Below are 21,254 nucleotides of genomic sequence, written 5' to 3'. Positions count from 1 at the left end.
TCTCACACCAGTGTGTGTGTGTGTGTGTGTGTGTGTGTGTGTGTGTGTGTGTCATCTGCTGATGACCGCACTTCTATGGGATTAGTCGCCACATGACAACACTGGGCTGGCCGCCTAGTGAGCCTTTCATTTGGCTTCACTTGCAGAGGCGGTCTGTGCGCTGTCCAACAGTTTACTGAGAGCTGGAGATTTCCAAACTTCTTCTCTTTGGATCTGTAAATGAAGTCTTAAGTGGACGGACTGGGAGCTCACTTGCAATGGAGCAGGACGTTACCAGTTTAACTGGAGAGGACTGTTTTGAGGGCAAATCGCCCTGTTGTTCAGACACAGAAGCTTTGAGTCAAGGAGACAAAGAGTATGATGACATTTTGGAGCTTAATCAGTTTGATGGACTGCCTTATTCCTCCAGGTTTTACAAATTGCTGAGAGAAAGGAAAGAGCTGCCAGTGTGGAAAGCAAAGTGTGAATTCATGGACACTTTGGCCAAAGGACGGTTTGTCATTGTCAGTGGCTCTGCCAAAACTGGGAGAAGTTCTCAAGTGAGTACCATAAGGCATTTGACACTTCAGATTGAACTTCCATGGAGGATATTGCACATTTCAGTCATGCAACAACTTTGGTACAGGGAGATATTCAAACCCTCTGACGATCAACTTATAGTGGGGGAGCATCTGTGATGTAGACAACTTATCTCACTCTTATTTTGAAACAGATTCCCCAGTGGTGTGCTGAATTCTGCCTATCAGTCCAGTTCCAGCATGGCATGGTGGTTTGCACGCAGATTCATGCACAGCAGGCAGTAGATCTCGCCTTGAGAGTGGCCGACGAGATGGACGTCAACATTGGTCATGAAGTTGGATACAGCATCCCTTTGGAAACATGTTCCACTAATGACACAGTCCTCAGGTATGCTATAGCAGCATTTCTAACTTTTAAACCCAAATGTATTTAGTGTTTCTCTATCTGATTCCTTCCCTCCTTTTGCCGGGTTCCAATAAAGCACACTCACGACACACACTGCTAAATCACCCCGCCTTTTCTTATTCACAAGAGAGAAGTGAACAAAAGGACTAAGGGGGCTCTTTTCAGGGGCTCCTCCACAGCTGCCCCGGCTCCCTGTCTGCCCATATGTCACACTCCCTCATGTGGGTCCCTCATAAGTCAGCTGGCGAACAAAGAAACTCTGCACACTGAGGGGAGAAAGATCAGATAAACAGGCAGCCGGCAAGAACGAAAGAATCCCCTCCTCAGACTAATTATCAGAGTAAATTACTCTAATAGGGGAAAAGCTGAAGTGTAGACAAAGTGCCTTTCATTAAGATGCCATTCTGAGGTTCCTCTCTTTCAGCCTAGGGGCTTACGAATAAAGAAGGCTGAAGATTTATTTCAGGCTATTATGAATTTGAATACAGTGTGTGTCAAGTGCCTCTGTGCACGCATTTGCTCCCTTCTAATGTCAACTATCATTTTATTGCCCACCTCAGGTACTGCACAGATGACATGCTCCTGAGAGAGATGATGTCAGACCCTTTGCTCGAGCGCTACGGTGTGGTAATCGTGGACCAGGCCCACCAGAGGACTGTAGCCACTGATGTACTCCAGGGTCTGCTTAAGGACATCGCCCTGCAGAGGCCGGAGCTCCACGTGGTCCTCCTTACAGCTGTTGAGCCCAGCCCAAAGCAGCTGGCCCACTTCACCGGGTCAGCGGTGCCTCTGATACGCCTGGAGAGCCCAGGTGCAGGGGAGGTGGTGCACAGCAGCACAGGCGACAGCTACTTCTGTTCAGCTCTCCGCCTGGTGCTGGAGATCCACCACTCTGAAGAGGAAGGAGATGTGGTTGTGTTTCTGGTGACGACGCAGGTAAAAAGCAGCAATGCATGATTGAATCAGCTGTCTGAATATATGTCTTCCTCTGACTTTCTTCTTTGTTTGCTATCCACCAGGAGATAGACCTAGCCCATGACATCCTGTGTCATGAAGCGCACAGCTTATCCCCTGATCTGGGTGAGCTCATGCCTATTGCTGTGCACCCTGGCCAACCTGGGAATCTACCAGTCCTGGGGGAGGAAGAGACAGGCCAGAACCGCAGAGTCTACCTCACATCCAGCCCCAACGAGGACTTCTTCTGGGCTGCTAGCTCAATAAGCTTTGTCATTGATGCTGGGCTGGAGAAAAGATATGTAAGTTAGTCCTGATTTGTTTCGGTAAAGCTTTCGATTTACTGGTCCATCTACGTCCCAACCCTCACCTATGGTCATGAGCTATGGGTAATGACCAAAAGAATGAGTGGATACAAGTGGCCGAAATGAGTTTCCTCAGAGATAGGGTAAGGAGCTTGGACATCTGGAGGGAGCTTGGAGTAGAGCTGCTGCTCCTTCACGTTGAAAGGGGTCAGTTGAGGTGGTTCTGATCAGGATGCCTCCTAGGCACCTCCTATTAGAGGTGTTCCAGGCATGTCCCACCAGTAAGATGCCCCGGGGCAGACCCAGAACACGCTGGAGAGATTACATATCTCGTCTGACTGGAGAACACCTTGGGGTCCCCCAAGAGGAGCTGGAAAGCATTGCTGTTGAGACAAATATCTGGAATCATTTTCTCAGCCTGCTGCCCCTGCGACCTGGCTTCGCATAAGCGATTGAAAATGGACAAAGTATCTGAATACTTCTCCCACCATTGATTTTATATTATGACATTTAATGTAACATTTACATGAATCTTGTGCCGCGCATGAATCTTGATTTATTGTTGTACGTTAAAAGGTTATAGACTTTTTTACCTTAATTGGTGCAGAAAACAAACAATTTGTGCATTAAAATTCCCCAGAAAGCAGGAAATTAAGTATTTGATACACCAAATTTTCTTGCAGAGGTATCCAACGGCACATTTCATGTAAGTCCTCCCAGTGTTGAAACAAATCCTATAGTCTTAGATGTTGTGTAGCTGGGGTAATAAGTACTTGACTAAATGTTCTCAATTACATTCAACCACTGTATATAATCAGGATCAAAACACTGTGATGCTGTTGCAGGTTTACAACCCCAGGATCAGAACAAACTCAGTCATCATTCAGCCAATCAGCACGGGTCAAGCAAAGAGTCGCAAACAGCTGGCAGGTCCAACAGGTGAGAAGTTAAACTTTTACAGAATAGTTTTGGTGTAACCCTGCTGTCCTGCCTGAAAATCTGAATATGGTCTTTCCGTCCTGTAGGCAAGTGTTTCTGTCTGTACCCAGAGGACAGACAGCTTCCTACAGAGATACGTCCACATGTTGTGGAGTCCGACATCACGTCCACTGTGCTCTTCCTGAAGAGGATGGAGATCGCTGGGCTGGGTCACTGTGATTTCATCGACAGGCCTGGTGAGATTTACATAAAGTAAACACGGAATGTTTTCATGGCTGTTTGTGTTGTCTGGGCTCCTGGTGTTCGACTGAATTTCACATCATCCTCAGTGATAATGAGATGATTTTTGGGTTCAGTCAGTCCGTTCCCTTTTGTTCCGACAGACGGCAAGTTTTTTTTTTTTTGTATTGGAAGGCAGTGAGCCGTGCCTCAGCTGAACTGACAGCTCCTGTTCTGTGAGCATCCTTTTAGAGCTGACCTGCTTCCGTGTGCTTTTGTTCCCCCGGATTTATTCACCCCCACTAATACAAACACACACACACACACACACACACACACACACACACACACACCGAGCCTCCCATTAGTTGATTAGAGCATAAACACAGTGTTGGTCTGTGGGAGTGTAGATGATAACAGAGAGCATCTAAGGTGGATTAAATTCCATCCTCTCGCTCTGTCTCTATCTCTGTGTCCACGTCTCTTTGTTTCACCGTGATGTTGATGGAACAACATGTTTGTTGCAAAGACAGAATAGAAAATCTCATTTGTACCATGACAGACTTTTCATTTTGCATAGTGATGCATGGCAGATGTTGGTAAGGATTATAAAATCCTAATCTTCTGCTGCCTTTTTGCTCTGAGCGTGCCCACCAGGGTGCCAGTATACTGCAGGGGGATTGCCCCAGTGGGTCACCACCACTTTGGATTACAGTTTAGACAGCATGAAAACTGCAAATATAATCCATAACCGTTTAAATCAAAGTGTATTAGTATGTAATTAATAATCTCCTGGTTTAAATACTAGACAGTAATAAAGACGTGTACTGGTTCTCTGCAGGATTTGGTTCTCACTTTAACCAAGGTTTAATTTTGCAAAATAAAAACAATGTATTATCTAAAAACCTTTCTAACCCAGATCCTGGAGGCCTAATGCAGGCTTTGGAGGAGCTAGACTACCTTGCAGCTCTGGATAATGATGGCAACCTGTCTGAGATGGGCATCATCATGTCTGAGTTCCCCTTGGAGCCGCAAATGGCCAAAACTGTACTCGCTTCCTGTGAGTTCGACTGTGTCAACGAGGTGGTCATCATCGCTGCCATGCTAGCAGGTAAAATGTGCTGGGCTGCCATTTGAGCAAAAATATATTAGTAAGCAGTATGTTCTAATAATCACATTTGTCTTGTGGATGTTTTTTAGCACCAACTTGCTTCACAGTTCCCTCTGCCGACCTGAGGCCAGAGGCAACCCAGTGCCACATGAAGTTCCAGCACCCAGAGGGAGACCACTTCACCCTGATCAATATCTACAAGGCATTTAAACAGTGCCAGCAGGATCCATGTGAGTTTAGAGAGCATCACCACATGCGCGCGCACACACACACACACACACTCTTGTAATTCTGTCTTTGTGAGGACCCTCATTTATACATTGCATTCCCTTGCCCTGTATCCTAACCTTAACCATCATAACTAAATGCCTAACCCTGACCTAAACATAATTCTAACCTGAACCCTAAAACCAAGTCTTAACTGTCAAACAGGCCCTTGAAAAAGTGAGGACTGGCCAAAATGTCCTCACTTTGCAAAAATGTCCTCACTCTGTTGCTAAAATATGTTTTTTTGGTCCTCACTGTGTAGCATGTACAAGTACACACACACACACACACATACACACGCTCACACAGATGTGAGAAAGTCAATAGTTACAATAATCACAAACTAAAAAAAAAAAAAGAATACTTTTTTTAATCATTACAAGAAGCTAAAAAAATATGATGAAAGTACGTCCATGACAGTTTTGGGTCAATATTTGCTTTATGAGACGCATATAATTGTGTTGAATATTGTCCCATCTGTATGTCTTCATCAATGTTTGCGCCTTCCTTAAATCCCCTCTGTGTCTCTGTCTTCTCCACTTGTTAGACTGTAATGAAGAGAAGTGGTGTCAGGATTTCTACCTGAGCCACGCTGCTCTGCTGATGGCTGACGCTCTTCGCGCTGAGCTCACCGACACCCTGAAGAGGATCGAGCTGCCCATTTCGCTGCCCGCCTTTGGTTCCCGAAGGAACACCCTGAACATTAAGAGAGCCCTGCTGGCAGGGTTCTTCATGCAGGTCAGAAAACACATCTTTATTATAACACTCAGCAAAAACTAAAATAATTTATTAGATCAGCTTCGACAGCTTAGAACATTTCAGCTCACATCAAACACCCAGAGTCCGCCTGAAGACTCTAAAAGGTCATTGAAGTCCTCTAAGTGGAACTAATGCAGCAATGTGGAGTGTGCTCTAATCATGTGTTTATTCTATTAATCATCACATAATATGGACTTATTGAAATATTAAAGCACTTCTGTTCATTTAGTAATTTAAGTGACCGACAATATGGAGAAACAATTATGTTCCTTTTTATGATTAATATTCATTATTAAAATTACGGGGCGCCTAGTAACTCAGTGGGTCGAGCAGGCGTCCCATGTAGAAAGGCAGCGTCCTTGCTGCAGCCGCTGCAGGTTTGATTTCAGCCTGGAACCCCTTTGCTGCATGCCATCCTCTGTTTCCCCCCTTCACACTAACACTGTCCTATCAAATAAAGGCATAAAGCCAAAAACAAAAAAATCTTAAATTTGACAGACATAACAAGTAAAATCATCAGTGTTTGTTGATTTGGATCATAATAAATTTTAATGTTACGCAGTGTTTAAGTATAATAGTGGATAATATGTGAGAATATATAGAAATAGGACATCAAGTTGGTAGTGGACCGTACAAGATGTAACTTTGGAAGGGACAAAACACGAGACAAAACCGAGACACCTCACAAACTAAATGGCCTAGGAACTTTGGTATGTGAAACAGCCACTACAATACCCTTTCAGGTCTCAGGCCTTAGCATCTGAACATCTTAAACCTTCTTCAGCTATTGTAACTTCCACAACTTCCACTGTTCATGCACAGTTTTATCCAACAGCTTTCTTACATCTCAAGAGACATGTTCTTACACTTATACCAGCTTACACTTCCACAGTTCAGCTTCTCTCAGTATTTTGTATTTTGACTGCCACTAAAACTTCAACTGTTTCAGTATTTTAACTCCTTGAAATCATGGATGGATTACTGAATGGGCCGACCAGGCACAGGCCCAGGAGCCCAAAGTGTCAACACCCCCTCTGGCCTTCATCTGCAAAATGTCACTCTGATTATTACAACATATACAGGCCTAAAAGAGACTCAAAATGAACACGAAGAGATGCAAAGAAACAGGAAATGAGAGACATAAAACCACAAAAAGATGTATAATGACAACAAAGAGATACAAAACAGCAACAAAAAAGAGGCAAACCACAAAGTCTGAAATGTTTTAGCTGCAAGTTATGAGAGAAGTTGCCTTTTCTTGTCATCTTTTATGTGTTGGATTTTTTTTATGTGCACTATTCAAGGTAAAATCAGTATACACAGTATATCCTATATCAGTATAGTAACTCCAGTCCCTCTGTGGAAATCCATCGGACTGTGCCTGGCTATGATTTCCCTCAGGTGGCGCGGGACGTGGATGGATCAGGGAACTACTTCATCCTGACCCATAAGCACGTGGCACAGATCCATCCTCTGTCTGGCTATGGAGCCAAGAGCCCCAAGCTGGGCCTGCCTGAGTGGGTGCTATTCCATGAGCACTCCTTCTCCGAGGACAACTGCCTCCGCACCACAACCCACATAACACCGGAGGAGTAAGTCTCAGCTTTGTTTTAACATTTTGTTCTTTGGATATTTTAAACTGTGCACTTGTTTAACAGTCACATAAATGAATATGTTCAGTCTTAACTAGACTGCAGTCTCTTGATGCTTTAAAAGAACCCAGCAGACCACCCGTCTTATCTGCACATTTAAAGAAGCTTAAATGTAATCAGATGGACACATTCGCTTTCCTGTCTGGTCCAGATGTAAAACCTCAGTTCAGCAGGGACTAGTCATGCTGGTTGTGAGGGGAGGTATCCTAATCCTGTTCTCAAGTATCAGCTGGTTGGAAAGGGGATTATGGATAGCACAGATTCCTGGGAAAGTGGAGCTGTGGTTTAATGGAGGAGGAGAAAGCTCTGCAGCCTTTGTCATGCTCTCTTAGGTTCTTAAAATGTGTCGATCCGTTCATTGCCGTTCAAATAATAAAAGGGGAAATATAAGTATCTGTAACTCTTCTATTCAGCGTAAGTGGAAGTCATTCAAAGCCAACACAAATTGAAAAGATTAGTTCTTGTTTGTATCGACAACGTTGTCCTCTCCTTTACCAGGTTCATTCAGATGGCACCACAGTATTTCTTCTACAATCTGCCGCCTAGTGAGAGCAAAGACATCCTCCAAAACATTTTGAACCACGGAGCTCCTCAGTGCCAAGAGAAGAAACCTCAAGCCTCCCAAGTGGAACCGCAGGAGGACCAGGCTTCTGACCGCTGTGTCATACAATGACCGACTAACCCACTGCTCCCAGTAGAATTTATTGCACTATATTACACAGAAGCACACTGTCGTTTTATTGATGATGTTTTTATTTCCTTTCATCTGTGCCCCTTATTTTTGTCACAATATCACGTTCTGTATTTATGTTTTAATAGTGCACGAATATATGAAATGAAAACAATAATTGCTGTTATGTATATTTGTTCTTATTCAACAGAAAAATCTGGTTTCTGATTTTCTCATACTTAAAAGTTCCGCAAAGTTTATAATTTCAGTTCACACAACCCGTTGAAATATTTAACGACTCTGTGGCTCCTTTTCACAGTTTACCTTCAGTCACTGTCCAACAGTCAGTCACCCACAGCACTGAGGGTCCAGCCTGATTAATGAGGTATAGGGACAGTATGGGCCCACCTGCAGCTCCATCTGGTGTGGACACAGTTCAGTAACTGTGGGGTGACCCAGTTCACTGACACTTCATTGAAAACATCATGTCCCCTCTTCAGTGACCCGGGCTGAATGGTGCTGCAAGGACCAGTGCCAGAACCCTTGGGGTACGGTGTCGCCTGACCCACTTAAAATCTTTTACAAACTGTCTTTTCGAGGCAAACCAGCTGCACACAATCTGGTTTAGGATCATTTAGTAGATGTTTAAATGTCAGGATAAATCAACGGAAATAATAGTCCAATATGTTACATCATATCCTCCTGAGAGCCGACCATTTGTTTGGTATTCACTTTTAATTTCTCCTAGCTGTTTTGGATCAGTAGGACCTAATAAGTACAAAAAACTAAACATTGTTAATGATAATAAAGTCCCAATGTCCTCAAATGAGACGACAATAAAGTCCCAACATCTTCAAACCAGTACTTTCTGAATACAGTGTCTTAGCTTATTACTGTGGCTAAAATTGGTCAAATATGTTGCTATATAAAACTACAAACATTATTAATCATCAGTAAACAAGTTCCAACCATAAACTGTGATCAGGTTTTGGACCTTATCCACTTTTGTGTCAGGACTGGCTGCAGACTGACTTGACAGTTTTTACATAAATTAGTGTATTGTGCTCTTACTACCACTAGATGGCACAGAAAAGTGTCCACGAACGAGGACAACAGGTCTAAGTTAAGTAGAAGGAAGTATAAAGTCAAGTAAAGCCAAAATGTGATGCCTTCAAACGAGGACGCAGAGTCTCAGGAGGATAATGTATATTTGGTATCCAAATGAATAATTAAACTGAAAGTTAAAGGTACAACTCCTCCCCAAATCAAAAGCACATATTTTTCTTCTTACCTGTAGTGATATTTATCAGTCTAGACTGTTTTGGTGTGAGTTGCAGGGTGTTGGAGATATCAGCCATAGACATGTCTGCCTTCTCTTGAGTATAATGGACCTAGTTGGCATTTGGCTTGTGGTGCTCAAGGCACAGACAAATACATTTGAAAAACTCAACAGCAATGTCTCTTCCCAGAAATCATGACCCGATTACTCAAGATAATCCACAGACCTTGTTGTGAGCAGTCTTATGTAGGAACTATTTTCTTTCTAACAAACTACACCTGCCAACAGAATCAACAAGGAGAAGGAAGCTAGCTCTACTGCTAGCTCACCTAGCACCAAGGAGGTAGCTAGCGTCACAGCTCAGCCAAGGAGGACACCATTAATGTTTATATCTCCTGCTGTCATGAGCACGAGCCTCTCATCCATGAGTAGGTGCACGCTTCCTACTGCGCTACTTACTAGCACAAGAGCACATTAGCATTAGCACATTAGCATTTTGTGACAAATATAGAAACATACAATATCATGAGGGTAACAAAACATCTACAGAAGGCACATACAATTAAAAACTTTTTATTTTCATGTCACAGCAAACCATGCTGATATAAACTCATTTGTATATACAGCCGTGTGGACACACGAGCCTCTGAGTTTGCATTGAATGTTGCCAAACTATTGCACGCTGTCATTTTGGAAAGCAAGTAACACTTCTGATGAATTATTAAACTTGTCAGCCATCACTCAAACTTCAATGAATTTTATTCACAGCATTATTGGTATTATTGAATATCAAAAACACCAATTATAGTCAAATGAATCAATTTTTGTGAGCATGTGCTAAATGATTTCTCTCTGTTAAAGCCCCTGTGTTATACGCGATTACACCATCTGTGAAATCTTACGCCGTATGTTTTTGTTTGTAGAAAAATGAGGCAATCTGGGTGATGTTTACAGTCAACAACAAATCCCACAGATCGGAGCTTTACATGTGACCCATGACCACATAAGCAATAAGAAAGTTAAATAATATCTTCAGAATTTACAACTCTTTTCACAAAAATGTACAATTGAAAACCTGTGATGCAAATATTAGAAAAAGATGAGTTGCTTTTAAAGGCGCAGGAGGTGAAATTAGCTTTGAAAACTGTAATTCAGGTAAGACGGAGTTGCCTGAGCATGTGTCTGTTCATAATGGTGACTATAAATCATTGTGTTCTGTCACAGCATTTTATAGAAGACAATTGTTGAATCTTCCCCAGTGTGGCGCTTGGAGAAGAGTTAAGGTCTTGAGCGTCTTCCTTGCTGTGGTTTGTGTCTTCATCATGAATGCGTACCCTTGTCGTCACTTCCTGTTTTGGGGGTCAGCTGCTGCAGGAGCTCTATGTGGAGCTCCACACGGTTAAGCAGAGGTGCGTTTTTCTCAGCTCGCAGCAGCTTGGAGTAAACATTCTTATAGGTCTTCAACAGCTCCTCGTCCTTATTGCTGTAACAGACATAAATAAGTTGGTCAGAAGAAACCACTGAAAAAGTCTGAAGGATATTAAAGGAATACTAGGTGAACATTCTTCATGAATTTAAGTCACTGGGGCCCACGTTTAACAACAACAACAACAACAACATCTATTTACAAAGTCTCACAAAAGCTGTGCAGAAACACTTCTCACTAAAACGTCATGATTCATAACACCTAAACAGAGCTCATATGCACACTCATACTCAGGCATGCTACTTGTAGAAGGAAGTTGTATATGTTGTAATGTTTTAGCCAAAAATGCATGTCTTTGGTAAGTACTGAGCACACGACTGGATAAATGAGACTTGGATTATACTGCACAAGCTTTCTTCACAAACTAAAGGTAACACGCTGTGAGTAAGGGTGCTTTCAGACCCAGAGTTGTCTTGCTTTGGTCCTAATCAGGAACTAATTTTGTTCCAAAGTTGCGTAATTGCCTAGAGTTGGTTCGTGTTCTCACGGCAGCATTTACAAGCAGACCAGACCAAATGCCTTGCGTGAGAAAGCTGCTCTTGATTGGTCAGAATTTCCATGTGGGAAAAATCCAGGAAGTAAACAAAACGTTGAAGAAGAGTACACTTGCAAGATAAATGTGACACTTTCTAATGTCACAATGGAGGGACAACTACGCAGGTTGGTTTTATCGCTGCTCATCGTGGACTATATTGCTGTCATTGTTCATTTTAGTCACACCATACAGTTTGAAAACGAGGCGCGGCTCCAACTAGAAAACAATGTTTTGATGCATTGGATGTGCTGAATGTGCATATTAAGGCAGTACAGGAGGAGGTGCACATTAATAATCCTCCAGGACTGTAACATGCACATGTTTAACCTAAACAATGTGTCATGTGACTGCAGCTGGTTCAGATTGAGGTCGGAACACGTTCTCACCACAAAGAACCACACCACCGTTTGTTTGTAACCAGACCGAGACCACCTCTTCAAGAAGGTCTCTGTCTGGTTGCGAATGCTGTGTTCACAACTGTCCAAATGAACCGCACTTAGGGGGCAAACAAACCTCAGTTTGATTGAACCAAGCCAAATGGCAGGTGTGAAAGCACCTTAACTGATATATGAATGGTCACTCTGCAGGTTAAGTATTCCTTTGAGATGCCTATATAGCTTAACATATAATATTTCTAAATTCTTGCTCACCTTGGTTTCCGTTTCATTGTTGTCATCAGTTTGATCAGTTGCAGCAGCAGGAAGGAGAAACTGGGCTCAAACACGCCAATTAACTTCATCACTTCCTCAAGGTTCAGTCCCGAGGCCGGAGCAGGGGCCACCTCAGGAGACTCTGCCGACTCAGCAGCTTCTGATTGACTCAACTACAGCACAGGAAGTGAAAGGAAAATATGCTGTAGGTTACAGTGTGTGATCAAGAGAGGGCAACCCAAACAAAGCTTTGCAAAGATGCATCAGCATGAGTGAGCACTCCCATCTGCTGCTCTGAAACGTACCTGAATCTGCTCCTCCAGCAGCTCTTTATGAATCAGCTGGAAAGCGTGGCGAGTTTCTGTCATGATCTCTACTGCTCCAGTGAGGCTCTTCAGCTTTGCCGCACTGCTGCTCTGACCTGTGCAAACACAGTAATGAGTATAAGAGGCTGTGGATGGAAATGCTCTTTCTGTTCTCTTGACTAAACCAAACATGACTGAGAACAGTTACACACCTGCCATGGTGAACTCAGCAAAGGCCACCCTCTCCAGGAGTGTGCGGAGCAGCTCACAGGGTGCGTCTTTGAGGCTGAGGAATAAACAGACAGCCTTGCTGTAGTGAAGCTCTGCCAGGCTGCGATGCTGCTTCCTCAAGTGTTCATCCCCCACCTGTCACACAATTAGAGCCAGAAACACAGACATCCTTCAGCGTGTTATACTGCTGTAAGTATGAAACACAGACATCCCGTCACCAGTGATTCTATTCTAGTCAGTGTGTAGTCCTTTTTTTGTTGCAGAAAATTTTGGCATAGACAGCTAAGACATGTGAATTATTACCACAAAAACAAACAAACACTGAGAAAATAAATAATCTGTATAATCTGACATGGTGTCCCACCTGGTTGCGGAAACAACTGTGGTACATGGAGGCCAGGCGGTGGTGGATGGTGGCAGCTCTGTACTGGTAGAGTGGCTGACGAGCTGACTCAGTGTGCAGGTCGCAGTACTTTAGGGACTTCATCATTGCCTCAGTCACCTCCCGCTCAATCTGGGAAAACACACACAGGGATAGATGGTTTTAAATATGCACCCATATAGTCACCATGATGTAATGTGCATATCATAAATGATCTTGAGATTTTCTTAAATGTATAAAGCCAGCTTTTGTAGGATATAAAGTACGATATCCAATTTATAATATCCGTTTACTATGTGTTCAAACCCACCTGCTCCTGGGCCTTCCTGGACAGCGGTGCGTAGTCCTGCAGAAGTGTAGCCAGGGTGAAATAGGTAGTGGACAGCTCCCAGTTCACACTGTCCCACACTGCTGGGTGATTCTCTCGACTTGCCAGTGACTTCATAGCCCGCAAGTAATAGTCTATGGCCTGACATAAAAGATTAGGTGAAATTATTTATTAACAGAATCCTAGGGAGAGTCGACATGTTTTAAGATGGATATAAAAATAATAGAGATTGCAAAAGAACAAGTAATTTCCCACTACATTCCAAGACTTGAAGGATTTGGCATGACACCTTGTTGTAGTACAGAGCCTCTTCAGGTGAGAACTCCCCCCTGTTCTGGTCGGCAGACACGGCACAGTGGGCCTGAGCACAAATTCTCATCAGCCTGCCAGTGTTACACAGCAGCAGGGCTGTGTTGGTGCTGTCCCCAATGGCTTCGAAATCCTTCATGCCTTTCTCAAAGAAGGCAAAGCTCTTTTTCCACATCTCCTGCTCTGCTACGGACACAGACTTCTTGGCTAGAATAGGAAGGAGAGGGGCCAGTTAGGTACAGTACTGTTTTCTGTACACAATTTTCAAAGTTACATCTGTAGTCTATTAATCCCACATACCTTCTTTCTCTGTCTGCATGGCTGCAGCCTGGTTCATATAGTACACTCCCATCTCGTTGCGAATGTTTCCCAGCCTTTTGAGCACCTGAGCGAGCTGATCCGAGGCGTGATCTTTACAAGCCTCTGAGAGGAGCAGTTCATACGCTGCCTCGTAGCACTTACTGCTAACAAACAGCTGGTACTCCGGGTCCATGGCCAGGTCTGTCGCCATGTTGAAGGCTGGTGGGTAAAGAGAAAAGGCAATGACAAGTGGAGTTAAATTAAATTACGTTTTTGGGTGAAACAAGTGCTGGAATTTTATTGTGACTGGCATTAGTGGAACAGAAAAGGATAAGTAGACACCAGGCCTTTAAGATCCTTAATTTCAATATATCAAGCATGAAAGCCGGCAGCTGTGTGCTTTAAAATTTGTACATTTGTCTCTCTTTAGCGACTCACCCTGACAGCTGCTCTCTCTGTGCAGGCTGTGCAGGATCTCCTGGTCTTCTTTGGTCTGGTAGCTGTATTCCTCCAGGTAAGCTGCTCTGTTTTTGGCATTCTGGGCCAACATCAGCTGGATGTCCCCACACAGAGACAGGCACTGGCTGTGAAACTGCAGCACCTGTGGGTGCAGCGTACCGCTCACTGAACAATAGGCATCTGGAGGAAACAATGGAAGAAGCAGCAGGATTGGGAAAGAGAAATAAATGTTAAATGAGTTATTATATTGCCTCATAAAATGTAGTAATGTAGTTACAGTAGCAGCATGAAGCTTATTTATTTGATTATTATATCTAAATGGCCAAAAGTGGATGTTAAATTATATTACTCAATTCTTATTCAACTTTAACTGAATTAATACATTAAATAAATGACACTATAATAATTAAGACGGGCAGACATTTTAAAAGTAAGCATTTAACAAAGCAAAATGTCAGTTACAGTCTTATAAATAGCCTTACCATAACACTGCAGAGACAGCTTGATGTAGCGCAGGGCTCGTCCGTACTTCAGCAAGTTCGTGGCTGCATCAGACAGGACGTAGTACGCCTTGGAGGCTTTGAGGAAGAGCTGCAGCTTCATGCGGTGCTGCCATGACCCGGGGATCATCCCAGAGCGTGTTGGATGCTTTTGGTCCGCCTGCAGTGGCCTCGCTGATGACGCGCACATGTTTGAAAACCAGCAGAAAGACATTTGGAGGCTTGAGGGATGAAGAATGTGTGTATTTCGTTTGCAAAAACACTTGCAACTTAATAGACGGAGACTCATGGTGTATGTCATAATGCTGACCTGTTTCCTGTTTTATTATGCGGTGTTATATCTTTGAAAGAAGGACTGCAGACTGACCTCTTTCAAGAAGAAGAGAGATGCCTTGCTCAGCAGCGCAGGCTCCGGCTGCGCTTCTATCCTCATATTTAAGAGGAATGGGAGTGTTAGGGTCTGCAGCTGGGAGGTCACTCTCCTTCTTGATGGTGCCATCCACTGCCTTCATCCCCTGTGTAGTATATTACCGTAATTACTAATACAGTAGGTGACATAACATTATTAGCATTGTATGTACGCTAAATATAAATATCATGCACTCGCCTTTAGCACGTAGCTCAGGACATGTCTGCATCTCTCCTCCTTGTCTTGAGAAACAGGGAAAGCACCACTTGGCTGCATGGTTGAAAGAAAATGGAAGATTATGCTTTGGTGTTTCATACAACATATTAATCTGTGTATTCCACACTGTCCCCACAGGTCTGTGTGTTTTAAGAAGCACTCACTCTGATCTGATGAGTGGATTTGTATTTCTCCGGGACCGACAGCTCCCCAACGGAGCGGATCACAGCCACGGCTTTACTATCATCCTGTGGGCTGGAGCAAGAGCTGTAGGAGCCATTGTCGTCGCTGTCCTCGCTCAGCTCCTCCTCCTCCTCCTCTTCCTCCCTGTCTTCGTCGCTGTAGCTGTCCTCTGAGCCGCCGGCCCGGAGCGACTCCCCTTCGTCTTCTTCCAGAGGCTCGTCGAGCTGGAACAGCTCTGACAGCATGTAGTGGGCGGAGGCAATGATCTGAGCAGACAGGTGATGGAGGAGATCAGGAGAGGAGTCAGGTTCAATCAAATCCAAACTTTGGCAATCTCACATAAAGTCACTTTTTGCTTCCCCGCTGTCTAAATATAGACTGAAAATACTGCTTTTGATGACTAATTTGGTACAGGACTTTTGTTACACATCATCTCCTCTCTGTCCAAGTCTGTCCCACTTCTATCTAATTTTAACTTTTTAAGTAAGGGTGGAATATCTTTTTAAATCCAAGCTTACCTGGGGGTGCCTGTCCTCATCCAGAAGTTTGACGCAGTTTAAAAGCAGAGTTCTGATTGTGCCATAGTGCTTTCTGTTTTGCCTCGCCTTCAGCATCAAGTTACTGGCAACTCTGCACCACAAAACAGAAAATAGACAAGAACACATTACAGTTTTTCACCATTTTACTGTAAATTATTTAGGCATAACTCACTTGCAAGAGTTTAAAATGACCGATTTTATCACTTGCCATATTTTCAATAATACTACATACTTATTTTGGCTCTTCAGGCCTCCTACTACACGCACTTAAACTTACTGAAGTCCAACTATACATTTAAAGATTATAGGTAAAATATTAAATAAACTTTCTGTGACATGCTAAAAGCTCTTTTTGGACAGAAGGACATTTTTCAAAATCTATGAACTTCAGCCCCTCAAATTTATTGATTTTCCAAGTTTTCGCAACTGCAGTGATCCTAAAGTACAAAGACGCTCCTATCCTGAGTCTTTCCTGAGACTTACCTGTATAGCAACACAGCCACAGGAAGAGTGAAGGGATTCTGACACTTCTCCTCTTCCGCCTCCTCACACAGAGTAGTAAGATCATAAAGCTTCACAATGTCACTCCCACTAGCTGTGGAGTCAAGAAATCACATTAGACAACATCAGGATAGACAAGTGCACAGCACACGGCACAAAACTTCAGGAAAAACAAAAACTTCCTGTTCAGTTATCTCCCACCTTTGAAAAGCCAGTATGTGTGACCCTCTTTGGTGCAGTTGGACTTGAGGAAGGAGAGAATATTTTGGGCGATGTCTTTCACCACCCTCGTTGAAAAAGTCGAGTTCTCCAGGTGAGGGATGTCTTCTGTTTTTATCATCTCGTATTTCTGCAGAGAAAACAATACAGGCAAAAACAGCGACAACTTTTACTCCCACTTTTCAATAAAAGGCTGAGCGATGAGTGATTTTCAGAACAGTTTTTTTTATCATTAAAACAACTTCTATAGAAAATACAGATCATGTCCTTCTGAGAACATTAACCATAGCAATCATCAAACAGATATTAACAATAATTTACCTGAACAATGCCATTGACGTGAAAGCACATGACAAGCTCTGGGACGTTACACATCAGATTGTCGAGCCAGTAGTCGATACCTGTCAGAATGTTGATTGGCTTATTGTTGTCCCTGAAAAACAGTCAGAAAATTAAAGGTCAGATGTTAGATTAAACACGAATAATGTAGTGGAGCCACTGTGTAATTCTGATGAGGCTGCAGCATCCAAAATTACATTTGTGGCTCACCTTCTGAGGTCAGATAAACTAAATTAATGCCATGTGTTAATCTGCATTATCTTGCTGACACAGACATCTAAGACAAGACCCCAACAGAAGGCAACAGCAATGCCATTAAAATCACATGATTACATTGTCATTTTCGCTCTAAATGAGTTTTAATTTTTTATGCTTAATGAGAGCAAATGGTTTGAAATTCCAACCTGAGTCTCAGACTGACGGCAGGATAGCGACCACCTCCGAAAATAGGCATGTTGGACCCAACTAGCATGTGGATATCCTCGAATGTCCACATGATGTTTCGCACAAAGTCGTTTCTTAAACCCTGTCGAACAAGTGACATCAAAATGTACACAGACATTAGACATTATGCTACCAGCTGTGGAAAGAATGCGATTAAGGAAGGGTAAGAGATTGTATCACCTGACTGTTCTCTCCTTCGTTGAAGAGCATAGGGAGGTTTTGCTCTTTGGGTACAGACGTCACCTGACCCAGAGCAAACTTGCTGTCCACAGACACACTTTCCTGCACATGTAATGGTGGCAATACTGTAAGTGCAAGCAGTGCAAACCAAAACCTTCACTCACATAAGTTTGGCAGCCAACCAAGGGCCAGTCTAATCAAAAAACTATATTTTCTAACACATTTAATCTCACTAAATCCTGAAAGTCATGAATGGCTACTGCACACTGATTCCTAATCAAGAAGAAATTAATTTAATTCCTGAAGTAACACTGCCTGATTGGAGACTGCTAAATACCTGTCCAACAGCTAAGATACTGTACCTGTTTGGGAGTGTCTGATTCTTCTGTATCAGATGCTGTGCTGGTGAGCCACGAAGAACTGAACTCGTCTGTCTCATTTTCCTCCTCTCCTTCATCCGGGTTGTCTGGAACAGGCTCTGCAGCCCCATTACCATTTATACTGGAGGAAACACAGCAGTTGTTGTTGGATAAAGACTGGGAAACATGCACCTTAAGATGAAGTGTAACATAACTCCCATGACTCCCAAGTGCTCACCTATAGTAGAGGAACTTTGACAGGATTGCTCTCTGATACCAGTGCTCTTTACTCTTCTTTTTCCTCTGCCACTTCTGATCTATTAGCCGCTGGTAGAAATCTTTTAGCCATGTCCAATCTCCTGTCTACAACACACACATAGCAGGGAGAACACAATGATTTAAAGCACATACACAAAACATACTATCATAGGGACTATACTTAAAGTCTCGAATGAGCCCTCCTGTACCTGAGAGGATCTCATGAAGAGCTCTTGAATGTCCAGCTCATCCAAAAGCAGCGTCCTCCCCACGCGGTGAACGGCCATACTGACGTGGGACTTGCTGTAGGGAATTTTCAGAAGCTTCTTGATGTTCTGAACGCGACAGAAAAAAATGAGGTCAGGTGCGTGTTTGAAAAACCAAGACAGAAATGTTTAGAACAGCTCCACAAACCTCTGAGTCTGACACTACGTCGACATCATCCCCGATACAATCGATGAATTCATACGCCATCCCAAAACTACAAAAGAAGAAAAGGAGCTTAATCACTACAGAGTGTCTGCTGATGGTGACATGGATCAGGGTGAGGATGCTTAATGATTTAAGGCATTTACCGGTGACTCAGTATCCATGATTTACCCACTGACAAGTTGTCCACTGCTTCTCATTTATGGTGTCTACACTGTATTTTATATAATTCTATTTTAAATATTGTGACACAATACAATGCAACAGCATAACAATCTAAAAACTCCAAAATAGCCATGAGTTTAAATCCAACTTCTGAATGAATACCCTCAACTAAAACAGTTTCAACAATAACTTAACATTTCAGCCATCATATTTGCTGCATGGCTGTTGTATTAGACTGCATTAGTTTTAGCTGGATGTATCCAACATCAACTTTAAAATGTAAGAGGGAGGCAGAAACACAAAATGTGTCTAAGGAAGAAATGTAAGAGTCATGTGGGTACTTTTTTCCACCTCAGGCAGGACTGTCCGCTGGGTTTTCCCATTTTGGACACAAGTGGTTCAGGCTACTGAGGAGTAGTTGGATCAGCCCTTGCCAAGCACACCACTTTTTTGCCTTCCTGGAGACATATATGGTCTACAATCTGGATTTACAAAGGCATTGTTTAGGTTAGCTAATGCAGGCTTCCTTAATGCAGCACATATTATATTAAGGAACTGGAAAATACAAGCACACCTTTTTGAAAGACTTAATTGAGCTCATGACTATTCATAGTAGCCAAACTGAAAGAATTAAGAGTCTTGACTGACTGAAGTAGGGGGTAGCATCCTCAGATTTATTACCAGTTGGGATCATTAGATACCAGATTTAACAGAGGGCCTTAGAAAGGGGACATGCTGTACTGCTGTATTAGCTTTCAGTTTTGTTGTTTACTGTTTGTGTTTTTTTGTTACCTATAGACTATCATGTGAAAAGTATATTTTGTACTGCAATGGTGCAGGGTGTTTGAGAAAAAATAGAGCATCCTGAGGAAAAAAAAACGTAAAATATGAGTGCAATGAAAGCCTACAAGAATCCCACAAAACACAACTGTACACACTAGCGCAGTGGTTCCCAACTGGTCCGGTCACAGGGTCTAGATTTCTCCTTAGTCATTAGTTCAAGGTCCACACAGTTTAATGTATTAAACCCTTACTATGTCATACTAAGTATGGCCATGTCGTCAAGCTAGTTTGCTGTCTCTGTCAAGTAGCTATCCATTAGTCACTCACTCTACAGCAGGAAATGGCACTTCAAAATAAAAGCTCTGTGCTGGAAATTCACTGTATTTCAAATCTGACATGTTCGAGAGTCACTTGCGGTCCACTCTGAATGACCCTGCGACCACCAGTTGGGAACCACTGCACTAGAACGTGTCTGTAGACTGGTGAATGCAGCACTTAGTGTGTGATGTGAGGTCTTATGGACTCCTTTCAGTGTTGTGTTTTGTCTCACCACTATGGAAAGTACACTCAGACAGCGTACTCCCTTTATTAAGCAAAAACTAAACATCTCTACAGAAACCAGTACAGTTCCACAATAAATTGATAAAGATCAATTATAGTAATAGTATTTCTCATGATGATGTACCTGGAGAAAGGCTTGCTCTTGCTGCTGGACCCTAATATAGTGGTGCCAGCGCTGCCCAGCTGGGGGTTTTCTCTCAGCCAGTTGGCAGGAGGCAGCTTCAGGTCTGTCTGTTCCTGCAGCAGAGCATAACTGGTGGGAGGTGGGGCAGCAGAGTACTTCACCACGGCCCGGCTCTTTATTTCACTGTTTCCTGTGCACACTGCGGAGTCCTTCAAGATAACAAGGTAAGACATCATGTTGTAAGGAAGTTACCATGACCAGGGATCACTGACAGAGGTAGGCGTTGGATTTAGATCGAGGTCCTTCATCTACATAAACCTTTCTGGTTACTTACATGTTTGCTGTTCTCTCCTGAACAGGTAGGGCCAATGATTTCCTCCTTTGCATTATCCAGAGGGCTCCCAGCAGGCTCTCTGTCCCCAGCTGATGCGCTCATACTGGACACGCGACCGTTCAACACACCAAACTGGCAATTTTTTAACAATTAGACAACCTATCCATGTCTTCGACGAATCACAGACAACCTATACATTAGCTAGATAACCAGCGAGACGCGTCACTTATGTCAATAAAGTTGTCTCGAGTTTACTAGCTTGACAGGCTAGCTCCTTTTAAAGAACAACGCTGACTCCTAGAAATGTAAAAAAAAAAAAAAAGAAGTGTAGTCATACAACACGGTATTTAATTTAAAGCTAGACGACGCTCACATGACGGGCTGTTGTTGTTTTGTTTCTAGCCCTTACATGACTTGTTAAATATGCCTGCAGCTTCTCTTCCTATCACCAGCCTGCCAGTCTGTTGTTGTCAGAGCACACGTTAGTGCGAGCAGTAATAACTTCCGGTTTAACGGTAAGAAAAACTACAAAATTCATTTTTATGTCTTAATTCGACCATAAGAATAACTCAGAATTTTAGTAAAAAATTAACACATTGTAACGCATAATATTAGCATATGTATAAGAATATATTTCAGTTTTTGCG

The 21,254-nt window shown here is 43.0% G+C and overlaps 2 protein-coding genes across 2 annotated transcripts; one reads left to right on the top strand and one right to left on the bottom strand.

The window, feature by feature from the left end:
- Nucleotides 1–257: 257 nt before the first annotated feature.
- dhx32b (DEAH (Asp-Glu-Ala-His) box polypeptide 32b) lies at nucleotides 258–7,899 on the top strand. The gene is made up of 11 exons (XM_049600532.1): nucleotides 258–539; nucleotides 713–906; nucleotides 1,485–1,860; nucleotides 1,944–2,180; nucleotides 3,029–3,122; nucleotides 3,209–3,358; nucleotides 4,261–4,452; nucleotides 4,542–4,682; nucleotides 5,267–5,457; nucleotides 6,880–7,070; nucleotides 7,629–7,899. The coding sequence occupies exons 1-11, from the start codon at nucleotides 258–260 to the stop codon at nucleotides 7,801–7,803; spliced, it is 2,223 nt and encodes a 740-aa protein (XP_049456489.1). The 3' UTR covers nucleotides 7,804–7,899.
- A 1,766-nt stretch (nucleotides 7,900–9,665) lies between these two features.
- On the bottom strand, nucleotides 9,666–21,082 carry edrf1 (erythroid differentiation regulatory factor 1). The gene is made up of 25 exons (XM_049600816.1): nucleotides 20,608–21,082; nucleotides 20,274–20,482; nucleotides 18,626–18,692; nucleotides 18,421–18,546; nucleotides 18,192–18,316; nucleotides 17,957–18,095; nucleotides 17,595–17,696; nucleotides 17,375–17,496; nucleotides 16,953–17,064; nucleotides 16,614–16,761; nucleotides 16,395–16,506; nucleotides 15,891–16,002; nucleotides 15,354–15,638; nucleotides 15,172–15,243; nucleotides 14,932–15,079; nucleotides 14,547–14,738; nucleotides 14,044–14,244; nucleotides 13,606–13,824; nucleotides 13,286–13,512; nucleotides 12,979–13,137; nucleotides 12,651–12,800; nucleotides 12,268–12,421; nucleotides 12,056–12,171; nucleotides 11,751–11,923; nucleotides 9,666–10,562 (listed from the first exon to the last, which is right to left on the bottom strand). The coding sequence occupies exons 1-25, from the start codon at nucleotides 20,707–20,709 to the stop codon at nucleotides 10,400–10,402; spliced, it is 3,735 nt and encodes a 1,244-aa protein (XP_049456773.1). The 5' UTR covers nucleotides 20,710–21,082; the 3' UTR covers nucleotides 9,666–10,399.
- Between the last annotated feature and the right edge of the window lie 172 nt (nucleotides 21,083–21,254).

The sequence above is a fragment of the Epinephelus fuscoguttatus genome, linkage group LG16 (assembly GCF_011397635.1).
Source record: "Epinephelus fuscoguttatus linkage group LG16, E.fuscoguttatus.final_Chr_v1".
In the NCBI taxonomy this organism is placed as follows: domain Eukaryota; kingdom Metazoa; phylum Chordata; class Actinopteri; order Perciformes; family Serranidae; genus Epinephelus; species Epinephelus fuscoguttatus.
The sequence above is the reverse complement of the archived record's forward strand: the minus strand, read 5'-3'. Positions and strand labels throughout refer to the sequence as shown.

Excerpts from the sequence above, each read along its gene's own strand:
- dhx32b (XM_049600532.1), top strand. The coding sequence starts at position 258 with ATGGAGCAGGACGTTACCAGTTTAACTGGAGAGGACTGTTTTGAGGGC. Across the intron at positions 3,359-4,260 it reads TGATTTCATCGACAGGCCTG|ATCCTGGAGGCCTAATGCAG; the intron begins GTGAGATTTACA and ends TTTCTAACCCAG. Across the intron at positions 5,458-6,879 it reads TGGCAGGGTTCTTCATGCAG|GTGGCGCGGGACGTGGATGG; the intron begins GTCAGAAAACAC and ends GATTTCCCTCAG.
- edrf1 (XM_049600816.1), bottom strand. The coding sequence starts at position 20,709 with ATGAGCGCATCAGCTGGGGACAGAGAGCCTGCTGGGAGCCCTCTGGAT. Across the intron at positions 12,422-12,650 it reads ACAGTTGTTTCCGCAACCAG|GTGGGGGATGAACACTTGAG; the intron begins GTGGGACACCAT and ends ATTGTGTGACAG. Across the intron at positions 11,924-12,055 it reads TGCTGGAGGAGCAGATTCAG|TTGAGTCAATCAGAAGCTGC; the intron begins GTACGTTTCAGA and ends CCTGTGCTGTAG.